This window comes from Populus alba, chromosome 1, assembly GCF_005239225.2.
Source record: "Populus alba chromosome 1, ASM523922v2, whole genome shotgun sequence".
Lineage (NCBI taxonomy): Eukaryota > Viridiplantae > Streptophyta > Magnoliopsida > Malpighiales > Salicaceae > Populus > Populus alba.
In genome coordinates this window covers 49,414,696-49,436,228 of record NC_133284.1, presented here as the reverse complement: position 1 = coordinate 49,436,228, position 21,533 = coordinate 49,414,696, and the positions used below count along the sequence as shown (strand labels likewise).

Here is a 21,533-nt window from a genome sequence, read left to right as displayed (position 1 = left end):
CCATTAAAATTAAAATTAGGATAGGAGAGAAGAAACCTATGGTCAATTATATTTTAAACACGAAAGGATTGATTTTAGTGTCATCGCGTTCATCTTGAAATTTAAAATGCATGCGTGCTTTGGGGTTGAAAATTAAATCATTGAGATTTTTTTTTTGATGAAAACAAGTAATTAAGATTTGAGTTTTAAGAGTCTAAAAACTCAAATTTTATTTTTTTAATTATCTAAGGTGGCCAAAATATGATATAGAGATGACATATCTTATGCCTAGATGATGTGTCATTTAGTGCATTTTTTTTTTAAAGCTAGATATATTTGGCATGTTTTATAAAATCCAAGCGTATTTGAGCTAGATTCTCTTACCTTTTTATTTGTTTTATTGAGTTATTTTATTTTTAAAATTTTAAAATTGTTTTTTTTTGTAAATAAAATAATTGTAATGATATTTTAAAATGTTTTTGGTGAGATTATATTTTTCAAAAAAAATTATAACTTTTTATGATAATACTAACAATTATTTTATAAATTTTTATATATGAATCTAATATGCAATTGTTTTTTTTTTAATGCTCATGGGTATCTAATTATATTAAAATATTTATTTTGTATTTTTTACTGTAAAGTTTTTGTATATTGTTTTCAAATTAATTAATTCTTCATTCTCATATACAACCAGCAAGACATGTTTTTTGTTTTTTGAAATTGGCTTTCCATGATAAGTTTCTATTAAAAATCATGCTATTAATAAAACAAGCATGTTTTTATTATCAAGAAATTACATAAATAAAAAAGGGAGTGTTAACTAAAAACATTTTTTTCCATTAGAATATAAATCATTAAAATTCTTATGAGTATTTATTTTATTTTCTTTAAAGTTAAATAAATACAGATTTAAAAAAAAACACGCATCATTAGCATGCCCAATAAGATTTTTAAATATTACTTTAATCAATTACAATAAATTGATTATTTTTTTAAAAAAACAGGTGATAAATATAAGAGAGGAAAAAATACATTGGTTGAAAAAATAAATATAAAGATATAAAATAAATATACTTTTAAAATAATCTTAATAAATTCATATAATCTCAAAATATGTATATAAAAAAGCATATCTCCTTTATTTTCATTCAACATTTAAAAACATGGAGCATGGAATGGCCCAATTTAGTTGGGTTCCGTTGGATTCTGAATGCTTTACGGGCCGATCTAATTGGGTGGTCCAAGACAGGATGGCTTGTCCTTACTTTTTCTTTGTTTTGGGCTTGAAGCCCCTTTCTGTAACAAAAAAAGAAACCCTCTCCTTTCTTCCTTATCAGCAGCTCCACTGCTTAAACCCTAAAAGCAAAAACCCTAATCTTCCAAAACCTCAAAACAACCACGTCCTCTTTCGCCTCACTCTCTTCAATGGACGACCCAAGCTCCGCCTCTGAAGACAACGGTATGCAGTAACTTAAACTTCACTCTTTTAGTCCAAACCTTTCTATTTATCGTTATGTTTAATGTATTTTTTTTATTTATATTTTTGTACCATTTTCGCAGTTGTAATGGGAGATGAAAACGATAGCGAAGTCGGGGTAGAGGAAAGCGCAGTGCCAAAGTTTGAAATTAAAGCAAACTTCCAAGCGAAACTTAGTGAATTACTACACAGAATAAATTCAAATGAGATTAAGTTATGTAAAGACGGAACAAAAGAGTTCATCAAGTTACTAAAAAGTGAGTCTGGGGGAGAATTGCTTCGTGTTTATGTACAAATTTCATCGAGTTTTACGGAACTTTTAAGTGCTTGGAAGCTTAGGGCAGGGAAAAATGGAATTTCATATGTAATGTCATTGATTTCGGTGATTTTTAGTCATTCTGAGGGGAAATATAGCGCTAATGATAGAGAAAGGATATTTGTTAGTAGGGCTCTTGATAAGTTTGCTAGGTTGATTGTCCAAGAAAAAATGGATGGTCTTTATAAGGAGTTGAATAGTAAAGACGGGAAGCGTGAAAAGGCAGTGCTTTTGTTAATGGCGTCTATTGTTAGGAGAGGGTCGGGTTTGGCTTCGGAGGTCGCGAAGACTTTTGATTTTAAGCTTCAGGGGTTTTTGAAACTGGCGGAGTATAAGAAGAGGCAACAAAATGATAAGAGAAAGAAGAAGTCCACTAGAAAGGCATTTGTTGGGTTTGCGATGTCATTTTTGGAGGTGGGGAAGCCGGGGTTGTTGAGATGGGTGCTGCAGCAAAAGGAGATGTATTCAGGCGTTCTTCGTGGACTTGGGAGTGATGACGACGAGACTTTAATTTATGTTTTGTCCACATTGAGGGATAGAGTGCTTATCGAGCAGTCATTGGTGCCTCCTGGTCTTAGGAGTGTTCTCTTTGGGAATGTTACTTTGGAACAGTTAGTCGGGATTTCTGGTAAGGAGAATGGTGGAGATGCTGCTGAGTTGGCACACAATGTGTTGGTTATGGTTTGTACTGATCCTAGCAATGGATTGATGCCGGATTTGAATAGACATCCAAGTCCATTAAAGGGTAATCCGAAGAGACTCTTGGGGCTCATGAAGAAGCTAAAGGCAGTTAATAATGGCTATCACAGAGACTTGCTCTTAGCTATTGTTAAGGGAAGGCCGTCGTTTGGCTCAGCATACTTGGAGGAGTTCCCTTACAACCTTGAAGATTATGCATCGCCTTCTTGGTCAGATTTCTGCATAGTTTTGCACACACCATATCTTTATTCCTTTGTTTTTTATCTTTTCTTTTCTTTTCCATTTGCTTCTACACATATACATTGCAACTGAAGCTGCAGCAGGTTTTCTACTGTTTCTCTGGCAGCAAACTTAGTTTCGTCAGTGGGAGTCGGCCTTCATTTTGGTTTTCTTGATTCTCAATCCAATGATCCACCTTCCTTCGATAGCATGGATGTGAAGAGTATCATTAATTGCATATCTCCTCCTCCATTCAGCAGATCAGTGATCAATAAGGGGTTACTTCACTCAGATTTTCTAGTAAAGAATGGAACTTTAAGACTTCTTATGGAGGGACTAAAACTGTTGAATGCCTTCTTCAGATCAATAAACCTTTCCTGTTCCAGGAAACAAAAAAATTTGCATAGCTGGGCATCTCTTAAGCAGGAAATCCAGAATGAAATTCGAACTTTGCTTCCTGATCCCCAAGTTTTATTGACCTTGCTTTCTTCTTTTGGTAGCCATGCTAGAACTGATGAGAAATGTTTGAAAAGAAAAGCAGATGAAGAAAATTTTGCTGAACAAGGAGGCAAAAGAATAAAGAAACTGAAAACAGATGCTGTAGATGAGGAGATGGACATTATTGTAGCTGGAATAAGTTCATTTCCCGATATCCCTTTGCCTGGGGAGGGTGAATCTGTTGCCGAGGCAGAGGAGCCAGACAGCGGAAAGGATTTTATAAATGTTATATTACAGCTGTGGGGTTCTGACCTGTGCTCTGAGCCTGTTATTACACTGAAGGATGCAGAGATATTCTTCCACTCTAAGCTGCTTGATGCTCTGAAAATTTATCTTGTAAGTTTCAATTCGAGCTGTAACTTGGACATTGTATGGGAACATGAATTTCTTTCTGTTTTCCGTGCATGTAATTTTCATATACAAAAAATGGATAGTTTTATTCTAGAATAATTTGTTTATAAGCTATTTGATTTGATATGCCTTTGTTGGTCTGGCCTTTCCAAGTTCATGACACTTGTTCTTGGTGCATTTTTTTTTTTTACCATCCAGTGGCCAGTCATTTTTTATGATGGTTCTTGGCCCACCAAATGCTTGTTTGCTGTATGATGGGAAATTAGTGACTAAACTGTTCTTGATTTGTCCATTTGAGTAATTTATTTGGCAATCTCTCCTTTTCTGGATATCATGATTTTGTGCTTTCCATCTTTAATTTGCTAAAGAGTTGCAATGTGTTGTAATTTTGTTTCTCCAAGTATGGACTTGTATTATGTTTTCCTGTTGCTTGGTCCATCTTTAATTTATGGCTTATTGACTTTAAATCACTATTATACTCCAGCATCTAGCTGATGACTCCTATCATGTCTGTCAATCTTATGGGGAAATGAATGTTGAATGATGGATTAACTTTATGATTTTGAAAGACTATTCCAAGTGTTATTAGTTCTGAACATTTTATGTGGCAACAATTAATGCTGAGTGGAAGATGCAACTTTATAACCTTAAAGCCTGTTTCAAGTGATCATTCTTACCTTAGCTTTGAATTTCATCTTCTGCAGCTGACAATGCCCACTGCTTTGGAGGGATCATTTGAATTTTTTATGAATCTTCTCAGCAATCCTTTAGCATTACCCAATAATCTGCAGGGCTCTTTATTGTCTCTTCTAGTTGAGTACATTAAACGGTCTCCAACGAGTGGAATTGCTATTAGAACACCATCCTTGATGTACAAGCAACTGCAGACCTTTATTAACTTACTGATCTTTTCACCCATTGATGACATAAAGGTTCAAGCATATAACCTGGCACGGGCAGCTATGTCAAGTACTGGTGCATTTGACAGAAACTTGCAGGAAATTGATGCATGGTTTTTCTTCTTACCTGGTTACACTGCAGTCAGATCATCTTTTGAGGTCCAAGGAATTGAAGTGCTGCAGAGTTTATCATCAGCTGTCATTTCATTCTTATGTGATGCCATCTCTACCATTGGGAATAACTTATTCAAATACTGGGATGCTCTCAGGAATTATAATCACTCCTTGAAAGAGTTCAAAGGTAACTACTAATTCACACATTTCAATTGAATGGTATCTGCGAGTCTTGTTTTGTGGATTGAAATTATATAGTTATACCTGTGCATATGACAATTTGTTTTTATTGATATTTACATCAATAATATATAGAAAATATTGTTAAGCTTTTCTTCATAATTTGGTCATTCAGCTATTTTTGAAGCATTTGCTGTTTAAAGAAACTATTTGCAGGCCCTTTTAATTGCTTGTAGAATTTGTTAGTAGGAGGCGTATACATTGGTTATGTTGGATGTCTGCTAAAAGGAAAAAAAAGGTTACATTTATTTTAATGTTCTAGCTTTGTTAGGATTCGGTTAGCTGTTTGCACAATACACTGGCTATATAATATGATTATGGACTTGTCATTTCATCCTTCGGTACTTCTGTCAGCTTAACATGCATTGACACTGATGTTAATCCAATTAAGACGTGGACCATATTTGGTTGATAATCTCCCTTTTTTTGTTGTTTGATCTTTTAATTTTAACATGATCCTTTCTTGTATAGAATGGCTGGCCCCTTGCATCCATGTCTTATCATGCCCTATGGTCCTGCTTTCTTGCATTTAGTTTTGGTCAAACTGGACATGTCGATGCATATGCATATCAACATGGATCTCTCGGCTGTGCAAGAATAGTATATTTGGGCCACAGGAAGTTACTTCAATTGCAGGCTTTCCAAGGATTTTTGCTTGATTGTGCTGTTTGAGTGATCAGAATAACTTTTGTGTTCATTCATTGAGAACAAAACTATATCATATTTTATTGGATTGATACACCCAAATGATTCTCTGACACTGTAATGAAATTTCAAATAAAATTTGTTGAGGCCAGGATAATATTCTCCTCTTTTTAGCTCTCTCTCTCTCTGATAATTCAGGTAGCCAATTTCAATCACGAGCACCTCTCTAACACCTCCCCGTTAACTACATATTTTTGTTTGGTAGCTTTATTTCTTATACTTTTTTTTGGTTGAATAGATACCTAACATCCCCTGAACCTTAGGAACATCACTTCAGCTTTGTATTGATAGTTTGACAGTCCTATAAATTGGCTTTTGTCTTTCTATTTAATAGATTGCATAAAAGGGATGTCTAATTCTTTCTGCTCACCCAAAAGACCGATGACAGATGATGGCATGTATTTTGGTTACAGTTTTATTGTTTTTTTACTGCAGATGCATCACTGGATTTTAGCCCTTTCATCATATGTATCTTGCAGAAGTGTGTCAGGTTACTTGGTTCTGAATCAGGAACCTTTTCATTGCCTGAGAAATCAATAATTTCAGTATATGTGTGCAGCACATTGAAGTATCTTTTGCAAACTCAGGTAAGCATTTTGTACTTTGGCTTACAATTAGAGGTGTTTGTGTTTCATGTAATCAGAAAGATGAAAATTTACAGGTAGATGCGGGCTTATTATCTGCTTTGATTAGGTCAGTTTTGTCCGAGGGGCTTACGGATCACTGTCCTTCAATTGATGATTCTGAGACTTTGTTCTGTGAGTGGAGACCATTGAGGAACTTGTTGCTCTTTGCGGAGAGTGTATTGAATAAACAAGCTTGCTACCAATTTTTCATTGACCAAGAAGCTATGCCCGCTGTTGGTTCTTTTGCAAACACACTTGATGAAGTAAGGAATATTGTAGAGAGTGGGCATGGTGGTGAAATAGCTGGAATATCAAAAGCTCTTTCTTCTTCAATTATATGTACAACATCCAATGAGCTATTAAAGAACTTTCCGTCAGTTTTGATAACTTTTCAACGCCTTCGAGTTCCCGAGTCATTTTTATCATCAATAATCTTTCTTGAGCACAGTTTTCTTGCTGGTGTTCTGAAGCTGTGGCCTGAAGTGTTCTTTTCTGGTCTAGAAATGGTTATCTCTATGATTAATTCTCAATGCACAATTGGTGATGCCTCTGCTAAAGAAACAGCACAGCATGTGGATTTTGATGTCAGTGAATCTGCAGCAGCTGTTTCATTCAGCCTCTTTCTTAGGCAGGTGCCTTTTCATCTGCTATTTCCCGCAATCATGAGCATCAATGCTCCTTCTTTAGTGGAATCCTTGAATATAAAAGACTTGCTTTTGGCAAGACTATCTGAGTCATCAACGGATTCTGTTACTTCTCATTTGCGCCTTATTCTATTTTGGTTTCATCAAATACGGTCATCTTATAGAATTAAACCATTGACTGAGCTTGAACGACTTGCTGAAATTTGCTATGTTCTTGTTAAGCACATCCTTGCTCAACCTCTGGCTTCAAAGCTCAATTCTCCCATGAATGCAGGGGTTCCTTTATCAGCAGATAATATTGGAGAAGTGGCTGAAACCATTTTCTGTCATCCTGCAGTGGTAGCATCTTTGGTTCATCCTTTGTGTTGTCACGGTGATTTCACCGAGGGAACGTTTGGGGAAAGTTTGGAGGAAATCCTTTGTTTCTCTGGACAGACGGTTCACAAAATAGATCATCATGTCTTGGATATGTTGACAGCAACTTTTGATGATTTGTTTCTTCTGTCTGGTGGGCAACATAGTTCTACACTTGAATTTGATGATTTTGCTAGCAAACTAATTGTGAAGGCTTTCAACACCCTGTTACAGAGGCTATATCTGGAAGTTCGGGACAAGTTTGATCAGTGCACTAGTACAGAAGATCCACTGCCCCTTCTCCCATTATTTTATGCCTTGCATGCTTTGAATCGGTTTATATCCCCATTTGAGCTTCTCAAATTGGTCCATTGGATGTTTGGTAGGGTTGATGCGAGTGGTTTAAATGTTCAGAAACATTTTGGGTTATCAGCTCTTTCTGTGGGTCTTTGCATCGCTGCTGATGCCTTTGACATTTTGTCTGCTTATTTGCAGCAGCCAATGACAAGGAATGTGCCATTTTATATGCTTTGGAAATCAGAAGAGAAGTTTTTTGATGTTAACCTGATTGAGGAGATCTATGTTCAAGTATGCAAGTTTGCCACTGATTTTAACCAGGATTTTGCGCATGTTTGTTTGCTGAAAGCTGTGAATGCTGTCTACAGCCAAAAATACATGCAACATGGCATCCTTCATCCATTAAGCTTGGTATTGCCTAGGATTATAAGGAGCACTCCTCTAGAAATACTTTCTCAATGCATTTACCGAACAAACATGACAAAAGCTAAATTATTGTCTCTTCTTGTTGAGATGAGCCCCTTGCATTTGTCAGTCTTCGGACACTTATTTTTTGGGATTTTGGATGAAGATTTTAATCTGAAGATAAGGACAGTGGAAAAGACTCGTGATTCAGCTCTTTCAAATACAGATTTTGTTATGCTTCTACCCGCTGCTTTGTCATACTTCAATTCAATTCTCATGAAATTTGAAAAGCAGCAATACAAGCAGTTTACAAATATACCTTCATTCTACTCAAAATTGCTATTAAAGGGTTTCCTTCATTGGAAGAGTTTTGTATCTGGATATGTATTTCAGGAAAGTTATAATGATTTCTTGCCATCATCCATTGAAGAACTTCTCAATCTCGTGGATAGTAGTCTTCTTGGAAAGGCAATCTGTATGTTACGACAGTACTTCTCCATAAGTGTAGATATGAAATTGAAGGAGCGGTTGAAACTTTTTAATTCCATTCTATCCTGTTCCGATACACATGTTGAACTGCTAGATTGTGAAGTTGATGAAATGGAATTTTGTTCTCATAACCAGTCATTAAACCTTGTTAATAGAGTTGTTGCAAAAATATCATTTTGTCGAATGTTGTTATTTCCAAAGGATAATCAGATTGTGTCTCTGCCAAAAGAAGCAGTTGAGAACTTGCAGGAGGTTTCTTTAGAAAAGGTGTCTAACAAGGAGGGCCAATCAAGGATGAGGTTGTTAAAGATTTTGGTAGATACTTGGCAATTCATGGTTAAGAAATTCCCTTCAGTTTCAAATGGTTCAACGAAAGAAAAGATCTCCAATTGTTTGCAGTTATACAGATACCTGGAGCTGTTCATTTTCAGAACCATTTTTGAATTAGCCATGGAGATGCGTGAGGATCTTGTCCTTTTGGAGTCTGTTCCCTTCCTTGAACAGTTGACGAGGTCTTCTCTTCTCTATCGTTTTGAGGATCCAACAACAATGAAAATTCTTCGTGGTATTTTAGTTTTGCTGTCAGAAGGAAAATTTTCATGTGCTCTATATCTTCAACTGCTTGTTTCTCACTCTCAATTTTCTTCTACTATTCAATCTATCACTGAATCATTTGGATGTCAGACTGGTGCTTTTGTCAAGCCCATGTCTAGCATTCTGAGATCACCTGTTATCCTTCGTAAAAAAAACAGTGATGATTTGCAAACAACTGAGCTGCACATGAAGCAGCTGGAAATTGTTAAGTTACTCAGAACACTCCTTCAACTAAAGCCTCGTCAGAGCAGTTTAAACGATATTGGCATAAATCTTAAAGAATTACATTTGTTGCTTCTATCTTCTTATGGTGCAACCCTAAGTGAAACTGACTTGGAGATATACAATTTGATGCTTGGGATTGAGTCAATTGATAATTCTGTCATTGATGTTGCTCATATGGATTATCTGTGGGGAACTGCTGTTTTAAAGATAAGCAAAGAACGGGTGCTCGATCAGGAAACATATGATGTCATGACTAATACAGAAGCAGTTAAAGAACATCGAAGAAGTCAATTTAGGGAAAATCTTTCTGTTGATCCCAAGATGTGTGTGACAACGGTGCTACATTTTCCCTACGACAGAACTGTAACTGATGGATCTTTATCCTTGGATAGGCTTCAACTAGATAATCTAAAGGATATATATGAGGTATGATCAATGTTACTTTAGCAGATTAATCTGAATTTGTGCTTTTGAAGAATTTGCCTTTTTGTTCTGGCCATGACAACTCAGAACTATTTGATTCTATTGTATTGTGTGCAGAGACATGTTCCTGGTGTTGAAAACATACAGCTATATGATCCTGTTTTCATATTGCGGTTTTCAATTCATGCTCTGTCAATGGGTTACATTGAAGCCGTGGAGTTTGCTGGTTTGGGGTTGCTTGCTGTTGCATTTGTTAGCATGTCTTCACCTGATGTTGGGATGAGAAAACTGGGTTATGAATTAATTGGGAAATATAAGAATGTGCTAGAGGTAATACTCTCTTCCATGCTGTTACTGGCTCATGCCGAGCTTGCATATGATCATGCATGCAAGTGAGAGACAGTTAATGTCTATGGGTCCCCATGCATGTGCATGCATATTATCCCTGTGGTTTGATTCAATAATTGAATTTTCATTTGTTATTTTTCCTTAAAAGAAATTCCTATGGCATGCTACTCAGAATGGTGGATTGCTCATTTAATGTACAGTATTTTTCTGTGAGACATGCAATGCATTTTATTCTTTGTGGTTTACAACATAGTATTTAATGTATTACAGATGGGTGATGTATATTTTCAAACGATAACATTCATGTTTATGCAAAAAGTCACTTAAGTTTAGAAACTTTTTTGAGTGAGCAAAATGACAAGTATGGTTGATAAGAACTGACATATTTGGAAAGGGAAAAGGACTAACATTAAAGGAAATGGTTAGATCTGTTTTCTCTTATAAACCCTTAAAGGGGTTGTTGTGATAATTCCAGGTTTTTGCACATGGGTAAAAAGAGGTTCATGTGGGCGTTAAATGCATCTTAGAAAGTCGACGTGTCTCATTGGTAAGATGCATCTTAAAAGGGTTGTGATAATTCCAGAAGTTTTTGAACATGGGTAAAGAGGTTCATGTGGGCGTTTAATGCATCTTAGAAAGTTGACATGTCTCATTGGTAAACAGTAATTCAAGAAGTGTCATGTCTCAACTTTAACCAATCAAATATACCTGTCTCACTTGTTTATCAAAATTATTCACGGTTCATTGGATAAAATAGACCCTAGAGAGGTTTAAATAGAAAGAAGAAAAACAAATCAAATGGGAATACATTTGCAGTAGGAAAAGAATCACTCCAAAATTTTTCTATGGTAATTTGTAACTATTCAAATGCTCTCTCTTATGCTATACTCTAATGACCAGATACTGTAATAATTCAATATAAGGCTATTTTGTAAATACAGCAATTAGGATATTTTTTTGTCTTCACAAAAAATTTAAAAACAGTGGAACTTTTATATATAGTAATTGTAAATTCATTGTGATGCAAGAACATAAAAAAGGTAGAGTTGGTAGTGTTGCTGGACCCTTTATGTAATGGAATATAGAATATGAGGTAGAGTTATGTGACACATTCTTCTTGTTTACATGAGTGCATGATTTTTTTCTTCCCACATCCAAGTTCCCTTCCATTTTTTATTCAAGTTCAATTTTTTATTTGCACAGAACTGTCAAAAGACAAAAGATGTAATGCGACTCCGACTCCTGTTGACATACTTGCAAAATGGAATATCTGAACCATGGCAGAGAATTCCTTCTGTTCTAGCACTTTTTGCTGCAGAGTCATCTTTGATATTGTTGGATCCTTCACATGATCATTACACAACCTTAAGCAAGCATTTGATGCATTCCTCTAAGGTGAACATGAAGGTATTGTCTTATGAGCAAAGCAATCTGACTTACTATGAATGTATCTCTTCCATTGTTTTGCAGCAGCTTGTTTTATACTCATCTTTTTGTTCGTTGTATAATCTTTTGCTCTTACAATGACTAACTCCATCCTTCTCACTTTGTTTAATATTGCAGAGCATACCATTATTTCATGTCTTTTTCCTGAGTAATGCAGTCAATTTCAGAATGGAGAGGCTCTGGATGCTTCGCCTAGCATGTGGAGGGCTGAATTTAGATGAAGATACTCAAATATTTATTAGGAATTCCACTATTGAGACCCTATTGAGTTTTTATTCTTCTCCTCTTTCAGATAATGAGTCAAAAGAAATAATTCTTGAGGTAAAGTTTGGATTTTTTGGTCTAGCATGCTTTGCAGTTGACGTATTTCTTTTAAGATTTCTTCTTGCAGATGACAGTTTTTTCTTATTTGTTTTTCAGATAGTGAAGAAGGCGGCTAAATTGCCCAGGATGGTTCGTTACCTAGTGGAACACTGTGGTCTGTTTCCGTGGTTATCATCTGTTCTCTCAGTCTACAAAGGGACGCTGCATGAAAATAAAAGAATTTTTTTCTCACAGCTGTTGGTTGTGGTCATAGAGGTAGTTGCTAGTTTTTATTTGCTGTCTTTTTTGAAACATTTGTCATGTGATATTTCTATTCTATAGTTCACTTGATAGTATTTTCTTCATTCATACCGGTAAAATAAATTTGTCATTATTGTTTCAGTCCTTAACTGGTATCTTGTCATTGCTCCAATTTTGTCACGACTGTTCTCTGAAATATTTGCAATGTTAAAAGTGCTTAATAGGAGACTATTATGGACACAACCTACTTCAATGATGCTGGCAAGAATAAAATTGGATATGCTTACGAGTGACCTGTACATATTTGAAGGTTATATAGGCTCAAGAATAAAAGTGGATATGCTTATGAGTGACCTGTACATATTTTAAAGTTATATAGGCTTGTATGGACTCTAGGTTTTTTTTGGTCAAATTATGCTGGTTTTTGTTTGAATGACTTTTCTTTTTATCTAGGTTCTTTTGACAATTATTGTGTTGATGCTTTGTTTTAGTGACATTTCTTTTTTTTTTTGGATTTAGGTCGTCAATGATGTTGTTTCATCCAGAAACATTGTTGAGTGGTTGCAAAACTATGCTCTTGAGCAGCTAATGGAACTTGCAACTTATCTTTACAAGCTCCTAGTTGCTGGCTCAAAGTTGATAAAGGAGAATGTCACACTGGTTAATTCGGTTCTGCATATAATGCTGACAACATTGAAAATATCCCAAAAAAGGAAAATATACCAGCCACATTTTACCCTAACATTTGAGGGCTTATTCCAAATTTATCAGGCTTTGGATGTATTCAATACTTCAAGACCGAGTGCAAGTTCAGAGCTTGGGCTTAAAACAATACTTATGGGTTTTCCTCGGGTTGACATATTTCACATGGTCTCTCTCTCTCTCTGTAGCTCTCTCTCACCCCTCTCTTACCTTCTCTCTTGCATTAATGCATGCTCAACGTTCCAAGTTACAATAATGCATGCTCAAAATGAAGTGATATGAAATGAAATTTGATAAATAATGAGTATATCTGGTTGCATGAATTGATTAGTGAATTACTTATTTTTTCACACTTTTATTCAGTGTTGCCAATACTGCCACACCTGACATTGGTCTTTTAAATCTTTGTTTGATATCATTTACAGAATCAAGAGAGGCTTTCAAGTTTCCTTCTGTGGGCAGTCTCTACTGCCATGAAGTCTGATTCCAGCCAAATCATCAATGTTAAATATTCTCGTGCAAATCTCACAATCAACTCGGAGGAAACACCATCTGAGGAGTCTTTGATATCCAAACTTTTGCGTTGGCTTGTTGCTTCTGTAATTCTGGGAAAGCTTTCAAGGAAACTTGATGTACATGCTGAACTTTCTGAAAAATCAAGTTTTAAAACATTGCAAAGCTTATTAGAAAATGTTGAAAAAGGGTGTGGAGAAAGCAACAGTTTGGGATTTGATTGTGAAGAGGTATTAGCTTTGTCAATATTTTACCTCCAGCAGCTTCTTGGAATGAATTTCACAGTGCTTCCTTCAGTTGTGTCTTCACTATCTCTTCTACTTCTTTGCAAGAAATCGAAGTTTTCAGGTATGGTACTCCAGTTGGTTTTTGACTTGTCTGTCTGGCACCTTGGTTTTATGCTTTTGCTTTCTTCCCAAATATATGTCTGCAAGATTTGTGTTTTTTTTTTTTTGTTATCCTTCGGCAATGATAGTTTCATTAATTTTGATGATGTGTGTTGAACCCGGAGCAGATTTTGCACTTGGTTACAGGACTTCTACACTGTCGCAATGGTCGAAAATTAGTTGTCCAGCTGAAGCTAATCCTGCTTGGAGATGGTAATATATTCCGTGTCAGAGTGTTTCTACTTTTATCTTATGATGTGTGACTGAAAGGAATTTGATCATTGCTGCAAAATAAATATTTTCCAGGCTATCAATATAAACTAAATTGCTCTGCAACATTCTTTGTGCAGGTCATTCTACCAACCGTGGAAGGATCTTTCATGTGAACTGAGTGAATCACAGAGAATGTATGAACAGCACGCCTGTCAATCTCTTCTAGTGATCATCACAAATGTTCTTGGAAAGAAATCATCAGATGATACACGGGTTTTATCACTTGAAGATGTAGAAAATTCTGGTCTTTTCAAATGGGAAAGGACTATAGCAGAAATTGAATTATAACTTGTGCAAATGTACTTTCATTTTAAATGTAAAATCAGTTCAGTTTTGTCTATTAATCTCGTGACCAACATTATATTTTTATGTTTGGATTGCTTATATCTTAAACATGAAAATATATCTTAAATGAATAGGATTGGAAGATATCCTAAACTCAGCCATCTTTGCACTTTGTTCCAAGTCTTCGGCTTTCGAGGCTTCCTTATATATATATTAAATAAATAAATCCCAAGTATAGGGCATGCTTTCTTGTACGCGAATCTTGAACTACATATCTTACATCAGTACGTGTTGTTGAGACTTGAGAGTAGGCTGTATTTCTTATGTAGAGTATTAAAGTATTTTATTTTTTATTTTTTAAAATTTATTTTTGATATTTACATAAACATCAAAATAATAATAAAAATTTAAAACAATAAAAATTTTCAGAAACGCTTTAAACATGTTTTTTTAAATCTCCAATCGTCATAATTTGAATATGAAGGGGATTTTTGGGAACATAATTTGGTACACGTTTGGGATGTGATCTATTTGAGAGAATATAAAAAAAATATTTTTTAAAAAATTATTTTGGATATTAACATATCAATTTGATTCAAAATATATAAAAAAATTAATTTTTTAATAAAAAAATTTTAAACTTTCTAAAAACATGAATATAATCATGTTTCCAAACGCTAACTATATTTTCCTTTCCTAAAAATAGAAGTCTACAATTAGGTAGACCGAACATTGTATAATTCATTTTCAATAATTTCAATGAGCATGTCTAGTGGTTAAGGGTAGTCTAATGTTCTTTGATTTTATGTGTAAATCTTAAGAGAAACTTTTAATGAAATTTTGGGAGTTTTTAAAATTATTTTAAAAAATATTTAATCTCAATTATAGTGTAAAATAGTTTTAAAAATATCCATATAGTTTGAATAGAAAGAAATAATGATTCAGGAAATATTTTTTTTATAATATTTATAAATAATCATATTTAAATTACTATTAAAACGGTGGCCACTAAATAGGATGTTTATATTATAATAGCAATTATTTTTATATGAAAATATATTAAAATAATATATTTTTGACATTATTACATAGATAAAAAATATAAAAAATTTAATTAAAATAACAAATTAAATTTTTTCGGAAATATTTTTAATGGGCAAATACAAATAATTAATGAAACAACCTAAGTTATTCTCACACTTCATTTATAATGATTGCTCAATGAGACAAACGTACGAAAATTATGGACAGACATCAAAACGTTAAATCACTGTCGAGTTCACGTGTTTTGGTATGACATTAATTTCTGCTAGCCATCACTAGTTGCGGCTAACGCGTAGCTAGCTGTTAACAAACAAAGCTTTATATTAAAAATAAATTCCGAGGTATTTTTTTTTTTTTTGGCTAGAGCAGATCTAACATCGATTATGGAGGGAGTCGGCATGATGATTGTGGAAGGGATAGGGTTCCAAATCTATTAATTTGAATAATAAATCTCTTAATTTTAGTATGGATTTGATGTTTGAGGTGACTTAGAGATAGATTTCCCCTCTGAAAATGAAAATTAAGGGCAAATCTGTCATTTAGATGGGATCCGGGAGACCCAAAAAGTCAGCTAGAAATGACGAAATATATGTTACTTTCTAAAAGATAAATCCATTCACATTAACCCTAAAAAAAAAAAGATGAGAGTCTTAGAGGGTGTTTGTGTGGTAGCTGTTGCTTTTCAAATAGCTTTTCGTGACCTAATTTTTTTTATTTTTTATTATTTTATTCAGCACATCCTTAATATTAAATTTATTAAGTATTATAATTTATATTTTTTAACTTAATTTTTATAAATGTATCAGTCATGTAATCTCAAATACAAGTTTAAATTATCTCAAACGACATGAGTTATTATTTTTTTTTTAAAAATTTAACTTTTAAAATTAAATTTATTTATAAATTATAGATTGTGATTTGTTTTATGTGAGATTATTCTAATTTAATCTTATGATTTAGTTCGTGATTTGATATGTTAACTTGAGTTAAATCGAGTTATTTTTTTGTGTTTTTTTTAATCAATTTATCAATTTAATTGTATCCTTCAATATGAGATTTATTGGGGATTAATCTTCATAATTTTCAATCATTTTTTTTATGAAGGTACCCTAGTATTATAACCCAAACTACAGTTTGATGAGTTAACTTGATTGATTGAGTTTTTCTCTCCCTTTTCTAATTGATTTTTTTATCTCAGTTTTATCATTTTAAAATTGAATTGATTGGAAATTAGGCCTTGTAACTTCTTTTGGTTTGCTTTATATGAGGTTGGTTATCCTCTTTTCATGGCTCGGGTCACATATTAATTTGATGAATTGACTCGAGTTGTTTTTTGTGTCATTTTTAATTGATTTTTTTTTTCAATTTCATCTCCATCACTAGGTTGATTGAAAATTGTGTTTCATAATATATTTTAATTTGCTTTTTATTAGGTTTTCTTAGTCTCATGATCTGAGTCACGAGTTTGTCAAGTTAAGTCTCGGGTCATCTTTTTTTGATCCTTTTTAATTGATTTTTTTTTTTTATCAATTTCATCATTCAACATTAACTTTTATTGAAATTAAGTTTTATAATTTGTTTTGATTTGTTGAGGTTATCATAATCTTATACTTACGAATTTATAGTTAATACCTAGTTGATTAAAATCGACTTAATATATTATCGTTTGAAATATTTATATAAAATACATATTAAATATTTATTTTGAAATAAAACTATATTTTTATTGATTGCTGAATTACTTTTGAATCTATCAAATTGTTCAGTTATACATTAACATACACACTCTCTCTCTCTCTGTGTTTATATATATATATATATGTTAGCATAACGTGTGAAAATAATCTATTCTGTTTGAAAATTTAAACAATTTTGGAGGTCACTTCAAACTGTTTTGCATGCTTGTCACATACCAACTGAGAATCTTGCTTGAAAAAAAAAAAGACCGGGTTATTAAATTATTTATCAATACGTGATTGATTAGTTGAATTCAATGTGTTATTGCCTTTTTTTTTCTTTCCTTGTATTACTTTGTTTGGGTTAAGATCTTGTTTAACAAATCACCTAACTCATAAATTAACTTACTAGGTCACATAAATTTAGCAAAATCAATATCAAAACCAGCTTAATTTAAAACCTAACTAGGATTATTAATTTGTGCATACTTTATTTACCAAACACCCATCCAATTTTTGTGCATAAATGAAGAGTAGTTGTGTTGATCCGCTCTTTCTAATTTAGAATAATTAATTGATCCTAATGTAATTATTATCATCATTGATTAATTTTGCGAATATTCCATATATAATATAATTAATATTATATTATAATAATTTCTAAATTAAATGAACCATGTTCAAGGAACCATGGTGGTTAACAAATATTTCTATACATTGCTTTCTATTTATTTTAATAAATTCATAATTTAAATACTTGGTCGCCCTAGAAAAATATGATTTCTTGTTCTCTGGCAGCAAATTATCAAGAAAAGAAAAGTTTGGATAATCAAGTATCTTGCTAGATTCTGATTATGTGTATATTAAAATTGTATGAGATTTTATTTAGTACCGATTATATTTTTTAAATCTTTTACTACGGTTAACTCGTTTGAGGCTCGAATTATTAGATTAATTTTTTTTTAAAATTAAAATAATATTTTTTTTAAAAAATAAATAGGTAATACATTACAGCTAGTTGTTGATCGGTGATACTCGTAAATTATTTTTTACTAAACATAATTTATAAAAATTGTCTTTTCATGAAAAATACATTAACGTGAAACCATGCGGAAGTGGAACATGAATCATTATCTCCCACTCCCATGAAAAAGTAAAAACATACTTCCAAGAAAGAAATCATGGGTCAGTGACAAGAAAATATGCCTGACATTAACCCTTTTTCTGTCATGTACCTGCCCCTTGTATTAAGGGCAGACCCGTCATCAAAACAGGACAAACTTGGCTAGATACTACCAGTTCAAGCAAAACAAACAATATAAATTGTCTGATCTCTCTTTCATACAATAATAGTAACTAACTGAAAATCAAACAATGGAGCCAAAACTGGTTTTGTTTGTGTTTCTGCTAATCTCTGCAGCTGCTACCTGTGAATACATTAGACCTCCACCTCGGAAGACCCTTCATTTTCCTTGGAATTCAAAGTTGTCTTCTCATCCCCAACAGGTTATCTTATCATCCCTCTTCCTGTTCTGTTGATCAGGTTGTGTTTTGCATTGGTTTTGGTGTTAAAGATTGTTTCTTTTCCAATTATCTGATCCAGGGGTTTTTTTTTTTTTTCTTCATCCGGGTTCTTTTGATGAAAAAACAGTTTATTGAATAGGATAAAGTAAAGAAAGAGTGTTACTTTTTGAATGTGCTGAATTGTTGTTGTTTAGTTGCATTGGAACTCTTGATTTTATTGATGTTGATTGTTGTTTTATTGGACTTGATTTGGTGGGTGTCTGTTTGGTTTAATTACATGCTGAAGTTCCCTCAAAGAGTTGTTTCTGAGATGCTTTTCTTTTCTGTGACTCTGTGAAATGCTTTGGAACAATGGTTTTTCTGGGTTTCAAGGTAATTTATGATGTTGATTTGGTTTTGAAGTGCTTTGGCTCAATGAATCCCCTATTGTAGGTGCACATCTCTTTGGCTGGAGACAAGCACATGCGAGTCTCATGGGTCTCCAATGATAAATCTACCCTACCCATGGTTGAATATGGAACTTCTTCTGGAAGATACAGCAATAAGTCTCAAGGAGAGAGCACTTCATATAGTTATCTATTTTATAGCTCTGGAAAGATACACCACACAGTCATTGGGCCACTGGAAGATAACACGGTTTATTACTATCGATGTGGTGGAGGAGGTCCTGAGTACAAGCTCAAGACTCCTCCAGCTCAGTTCCCTGTTATGTTTGCTGTGGCAGGAGATTTAGGCCAAACTGGATGGACTAAATCGACACTAGATCATATTGACCTATGCAAATATGACGTGCATCTGCTTCCTGGAGACCTTTCATATGCTGATTACATACAGCACCGCTGGGACACATTTGGCGAGCTGGTGGAGCCACTTGCCAGTGCAAGACCATGGATGGTAACACAGGGGAATCATGAAAAGGAAAGCATTATGTTCTTTAAGGATGGTTTTCAATCCTACAATTCTAGATGGAAGATGCCATATGAGGAGAGTGGATCAAGTTCAAATCTTTATTATTCTTTTGAAGTTGCAGGGGCTCACATTATTATGCTTGGCTCATATACAGATTACGATGAGCACTCGGATCAATATAACTGGCTCAAGGTTAGTTAAATCTTTATCCTCTTACAATGTGATCTTCTTTCCTTTTCTGTTTTAAGTGCAAATAGTAGTTTATTAACAAAAGGCTCAATGAACTGGTAAGAAAATGTGAATTTGTCAAGAGACTCGTTGGCAGGAAATTTGGAAATAATTATTTGATGTATATACGTGGTTCTTTCGCACTTGTCAGCAGCATGTTGTGATTCCATGCTCCTGGCTATGTGTGTCCTTTGTTTGTGTGTCATCTAAGGCATTATGAAACAATGCAAGACTTACTATTGTCCTTCCCTGAATTATCTTAACATTTATTCGGACAAGTTGATTTGTAGAACTTGGAAAGCAGCACGTGAAACTGTATCAAATACTATCAATCTCATTTTGTCAACATAGCTCCGTACCGTATTGAAATTTAGATTATTAAGATGCAGCATATTAGTGATCACACCATGAACAAGGCCTTTCAAAAGTTAATGCAAGATGCTTCAGTGCGGGTGAAAGCCTCCGAAAAAACAAAAGGCTTAGCCATTTCAAAAGTTAATGCAAAATGCTTCAAGTTCCATCTTTTCATGAGCATACATGATAGGTGTCTTGTTTGTTCTCTTGTCCTTCTTTCTTCTTTGTTCAAAGCTCCATGAGGAATAAAGAATATTTTAGTTGCTTCTAATATTGGGGTTTCACTATCATAATTGATCTACAGGCTGATGTTGCAAAGGTGGATCGAAAGAAGACACCTTGGCTGATCGTACTATTCCATGTCCCATGGTATAATAGCAACGAGGCTCATCAAGATGAAGGGGACAGAATGCTGGCAGCTATGGAGCCATTACTTCACGCTGCTAGTGTGGATATTGTGCTAGCTGGCCACGTGCATGCTTATGAACGCACGGTATGGTATAGAATTTCCTTTGAGGCAGAGATCCAGGGATACTCCCTAAAGTATCTTTGTCTTGACTTAGTTTCATTCACTACAAAGTAAAGTTTTCGATTTGCATTCCTTTATAGTTTTGTCGTCCAAATTCTCTTGACGAGGGTCTTACCCTAAATGATGAACAAGGAAATTGTTTAGGAGTCTAGTCTGCATTTGCATTTGCCTTTACGTTTCTGTCATCCTCGATTTCATGAAACATTGGTTATACTATCTCAGTTTCATGAAACATTGATTATATTATCTGGCATTCTCTTTGATAGGAACGTGTGAACGAAGGAAAATTGGATCCATGTGGTGCTGTCCATATTACGATCGGAGATGGAGGAAACAGAGAAGGTTTAGCGAGCAAGTATGTCCTCACTCAAACAACTTTATGTTGCGAGCTAACTTTTATAGGACCAAAAGATTTTGAAAACAATGTTTTAGAAACGAGTAGTTCTTTGTCTTGCTTACAATCTAATTTTCTTCATATCATTAACAGATACAAAAACCCACAACCAGCTTGGTCAGTCTTCCGTGAAGCAAGTTTTGGCCATGGCGAGCTCAAATTAGCGAATTCAACTCATGCCTACTGGAGTTGGCACAGGAACGATGACGATGAGTCTGTTAGATCAGATCAGGTCTGGATAACTTCATTGGAGAATTCTGGATGCATCGCTGAAAAGAAAAATGAACTGATGAAGATTCTCTCGGGACCTTAATGCTCAAACTTTTGGTTCCTGTCACCCTAAAATGGGACGAAACTTTACCCGAGCGAGGTCAAAGTAAATAGTCGTGATACACAGTCTACCATGCCTATCTCAGTCAAGTAGATAAAATGAAGCCATCACCTCTTGTCTGGGGTATAGAATATAGTAACTTCACTAGCTGCTGTTGTATTTCACTTGTTTCTTATGAATGATAATTTCAAGTCGTTCACCTAAGGATGCTGTTCTTCCTGTGTTGGTTGGCTAGTAGATGGTCTTTTAGATATCTCTACTTGCTATAAACACTAGGGGGCCAAGAGAAAAAAACAATGATGGTTACAACACATAATTTCAAAGAGTTTGGTACCTAGAGGGATTGGTGGATTCAGGTGAAAGAGCTATGAAACAGTATTCTTGATCCTCAAATAATGATCAAATATCTGAAAGAAGAACTATTGATCTGCCGGCAGGTGCTACTGTCTAAAAATGGGATTAACAGCAAC

General features: G+C 34.2%; 2 protein-coding genes across 3 annotated transcripts; both read left to right on the top strand.

The window, feature by feature from the left end:
- Positions 1-1,298: 1,298 nt before the first annotated feature.
- Positions 1,299-14,158, top strand: LOC118027774 (uncharacterized). Of its 2 annotated transcripts, XM_035031249.2 has the most exons (14): positions 1,299-1,441; positions 1,543-2,683; positions 2,798-3,527; positions 4,247-4,742; positions 5,936-6,087; positions 6,162-9,560; positions 9,675-9,887; positions 11,109-11,312; positions 11,469-11,672; positions 11,772-11,930; positions 12,435-12,785; positions 13,043-13,478; positions 13,645-13,729; positions 13,867-14,158. In XM_035031249.2, exons 1-14 carry the CDS (start codon positions 1,408-1,410, stop codon positions 14,075-14,077), a joined length of 7,815 nt encoding a protein of 2,604 aa, XP_034887140.1. In that variant the 5' UTR covers positions 1,299-1,407; the 3' UTR covers positions 14,078-14,158. The 2 variants fall into 2 exon arrangements, with proteins under 2 accessions (XP_034887140.1, XP_034887150.1); XM_035031259.2 differs by lacking the exon at positions 1,299-1,441 and having other exon boundaries at positions 2,521-2,683; positions 2,821-3,527.
- Positions 14,159-18,094: 3,936 nt separating this feature from the next.
- Positions 18,095-21,267, top strand: LOC118027782 (purple acid phosphatase 18). Its single transcript, XM_035031270.2, has 5 exons — positions 18,095-18,300; positions 18,751-19,419; positions 20,114-20,302; positions 20,605-20,693; positions 20,826-21,267. The coding sequence occupies exons 1-5, from the start codon at positions 18,169-18,171 to the stop codon at positions 21,043-21,045; spliced, it is 1,299 nt and encodes a 432-aa protein (XP_034887161.1). The 5' UTR covers positions 18,095-18,168; the 3' UTR covers positions 21,046-21,267.
- The last annotated feature ends 266 nt before the right edge of the window (positions 21,268-21,533 follow it).

What these genes read in the sequence shown, in the direction of transcription:
- LOC118027774 (XM_035031249.2), top strand. Translation starts at nt 1,408, where the DNA reads ATGGACGACCCAAGCTCCGCCTCTGAAGACAACG. An exon ending in CTCCGCCTCTGAAGACAACG is followed by an intron (nt 1,442 to 1,542) that starts GTATGCAGTAAC and finishes CCATTTTCGCAG; the next exon opens with TTGTAATGGGAGATGAAAAC. An exon ending in GGGTTGACATATTTCACATG is followed by an intron (nt 12,786 to 13,042) that starts GTCTCTCTCTCT and finishes TATCATTTACAG; the next exon opens with AATCAAGAGAGGCTTTCAAG.
- LOC118027782 (XM_035031270.2), top strand. Translation starts at nt 18,169, where the DNA reads ATGGAGCCAAAACTGGTTTTGTTTGTGTTTCTGCTAATCTCTGCAGCT. An exon ending in ATCAATATAACTGGCTCAAG is followed by an intron (nt 19,420 to 20,113) that starts GTTAGTTAAATC and finishes ATTGATCTACAG; the next exon opens with GCTGATGTTGCAAAGGTGGA. An exon ending in AGAGAAGGTTTAGCGAGCAA is followed by an intron (nt 20,694 to 20,825) that starts GTATGTCCTCAC and finishes TATCATTAACAG; the next exon opens with ATACAAAAACCCACAACCAG.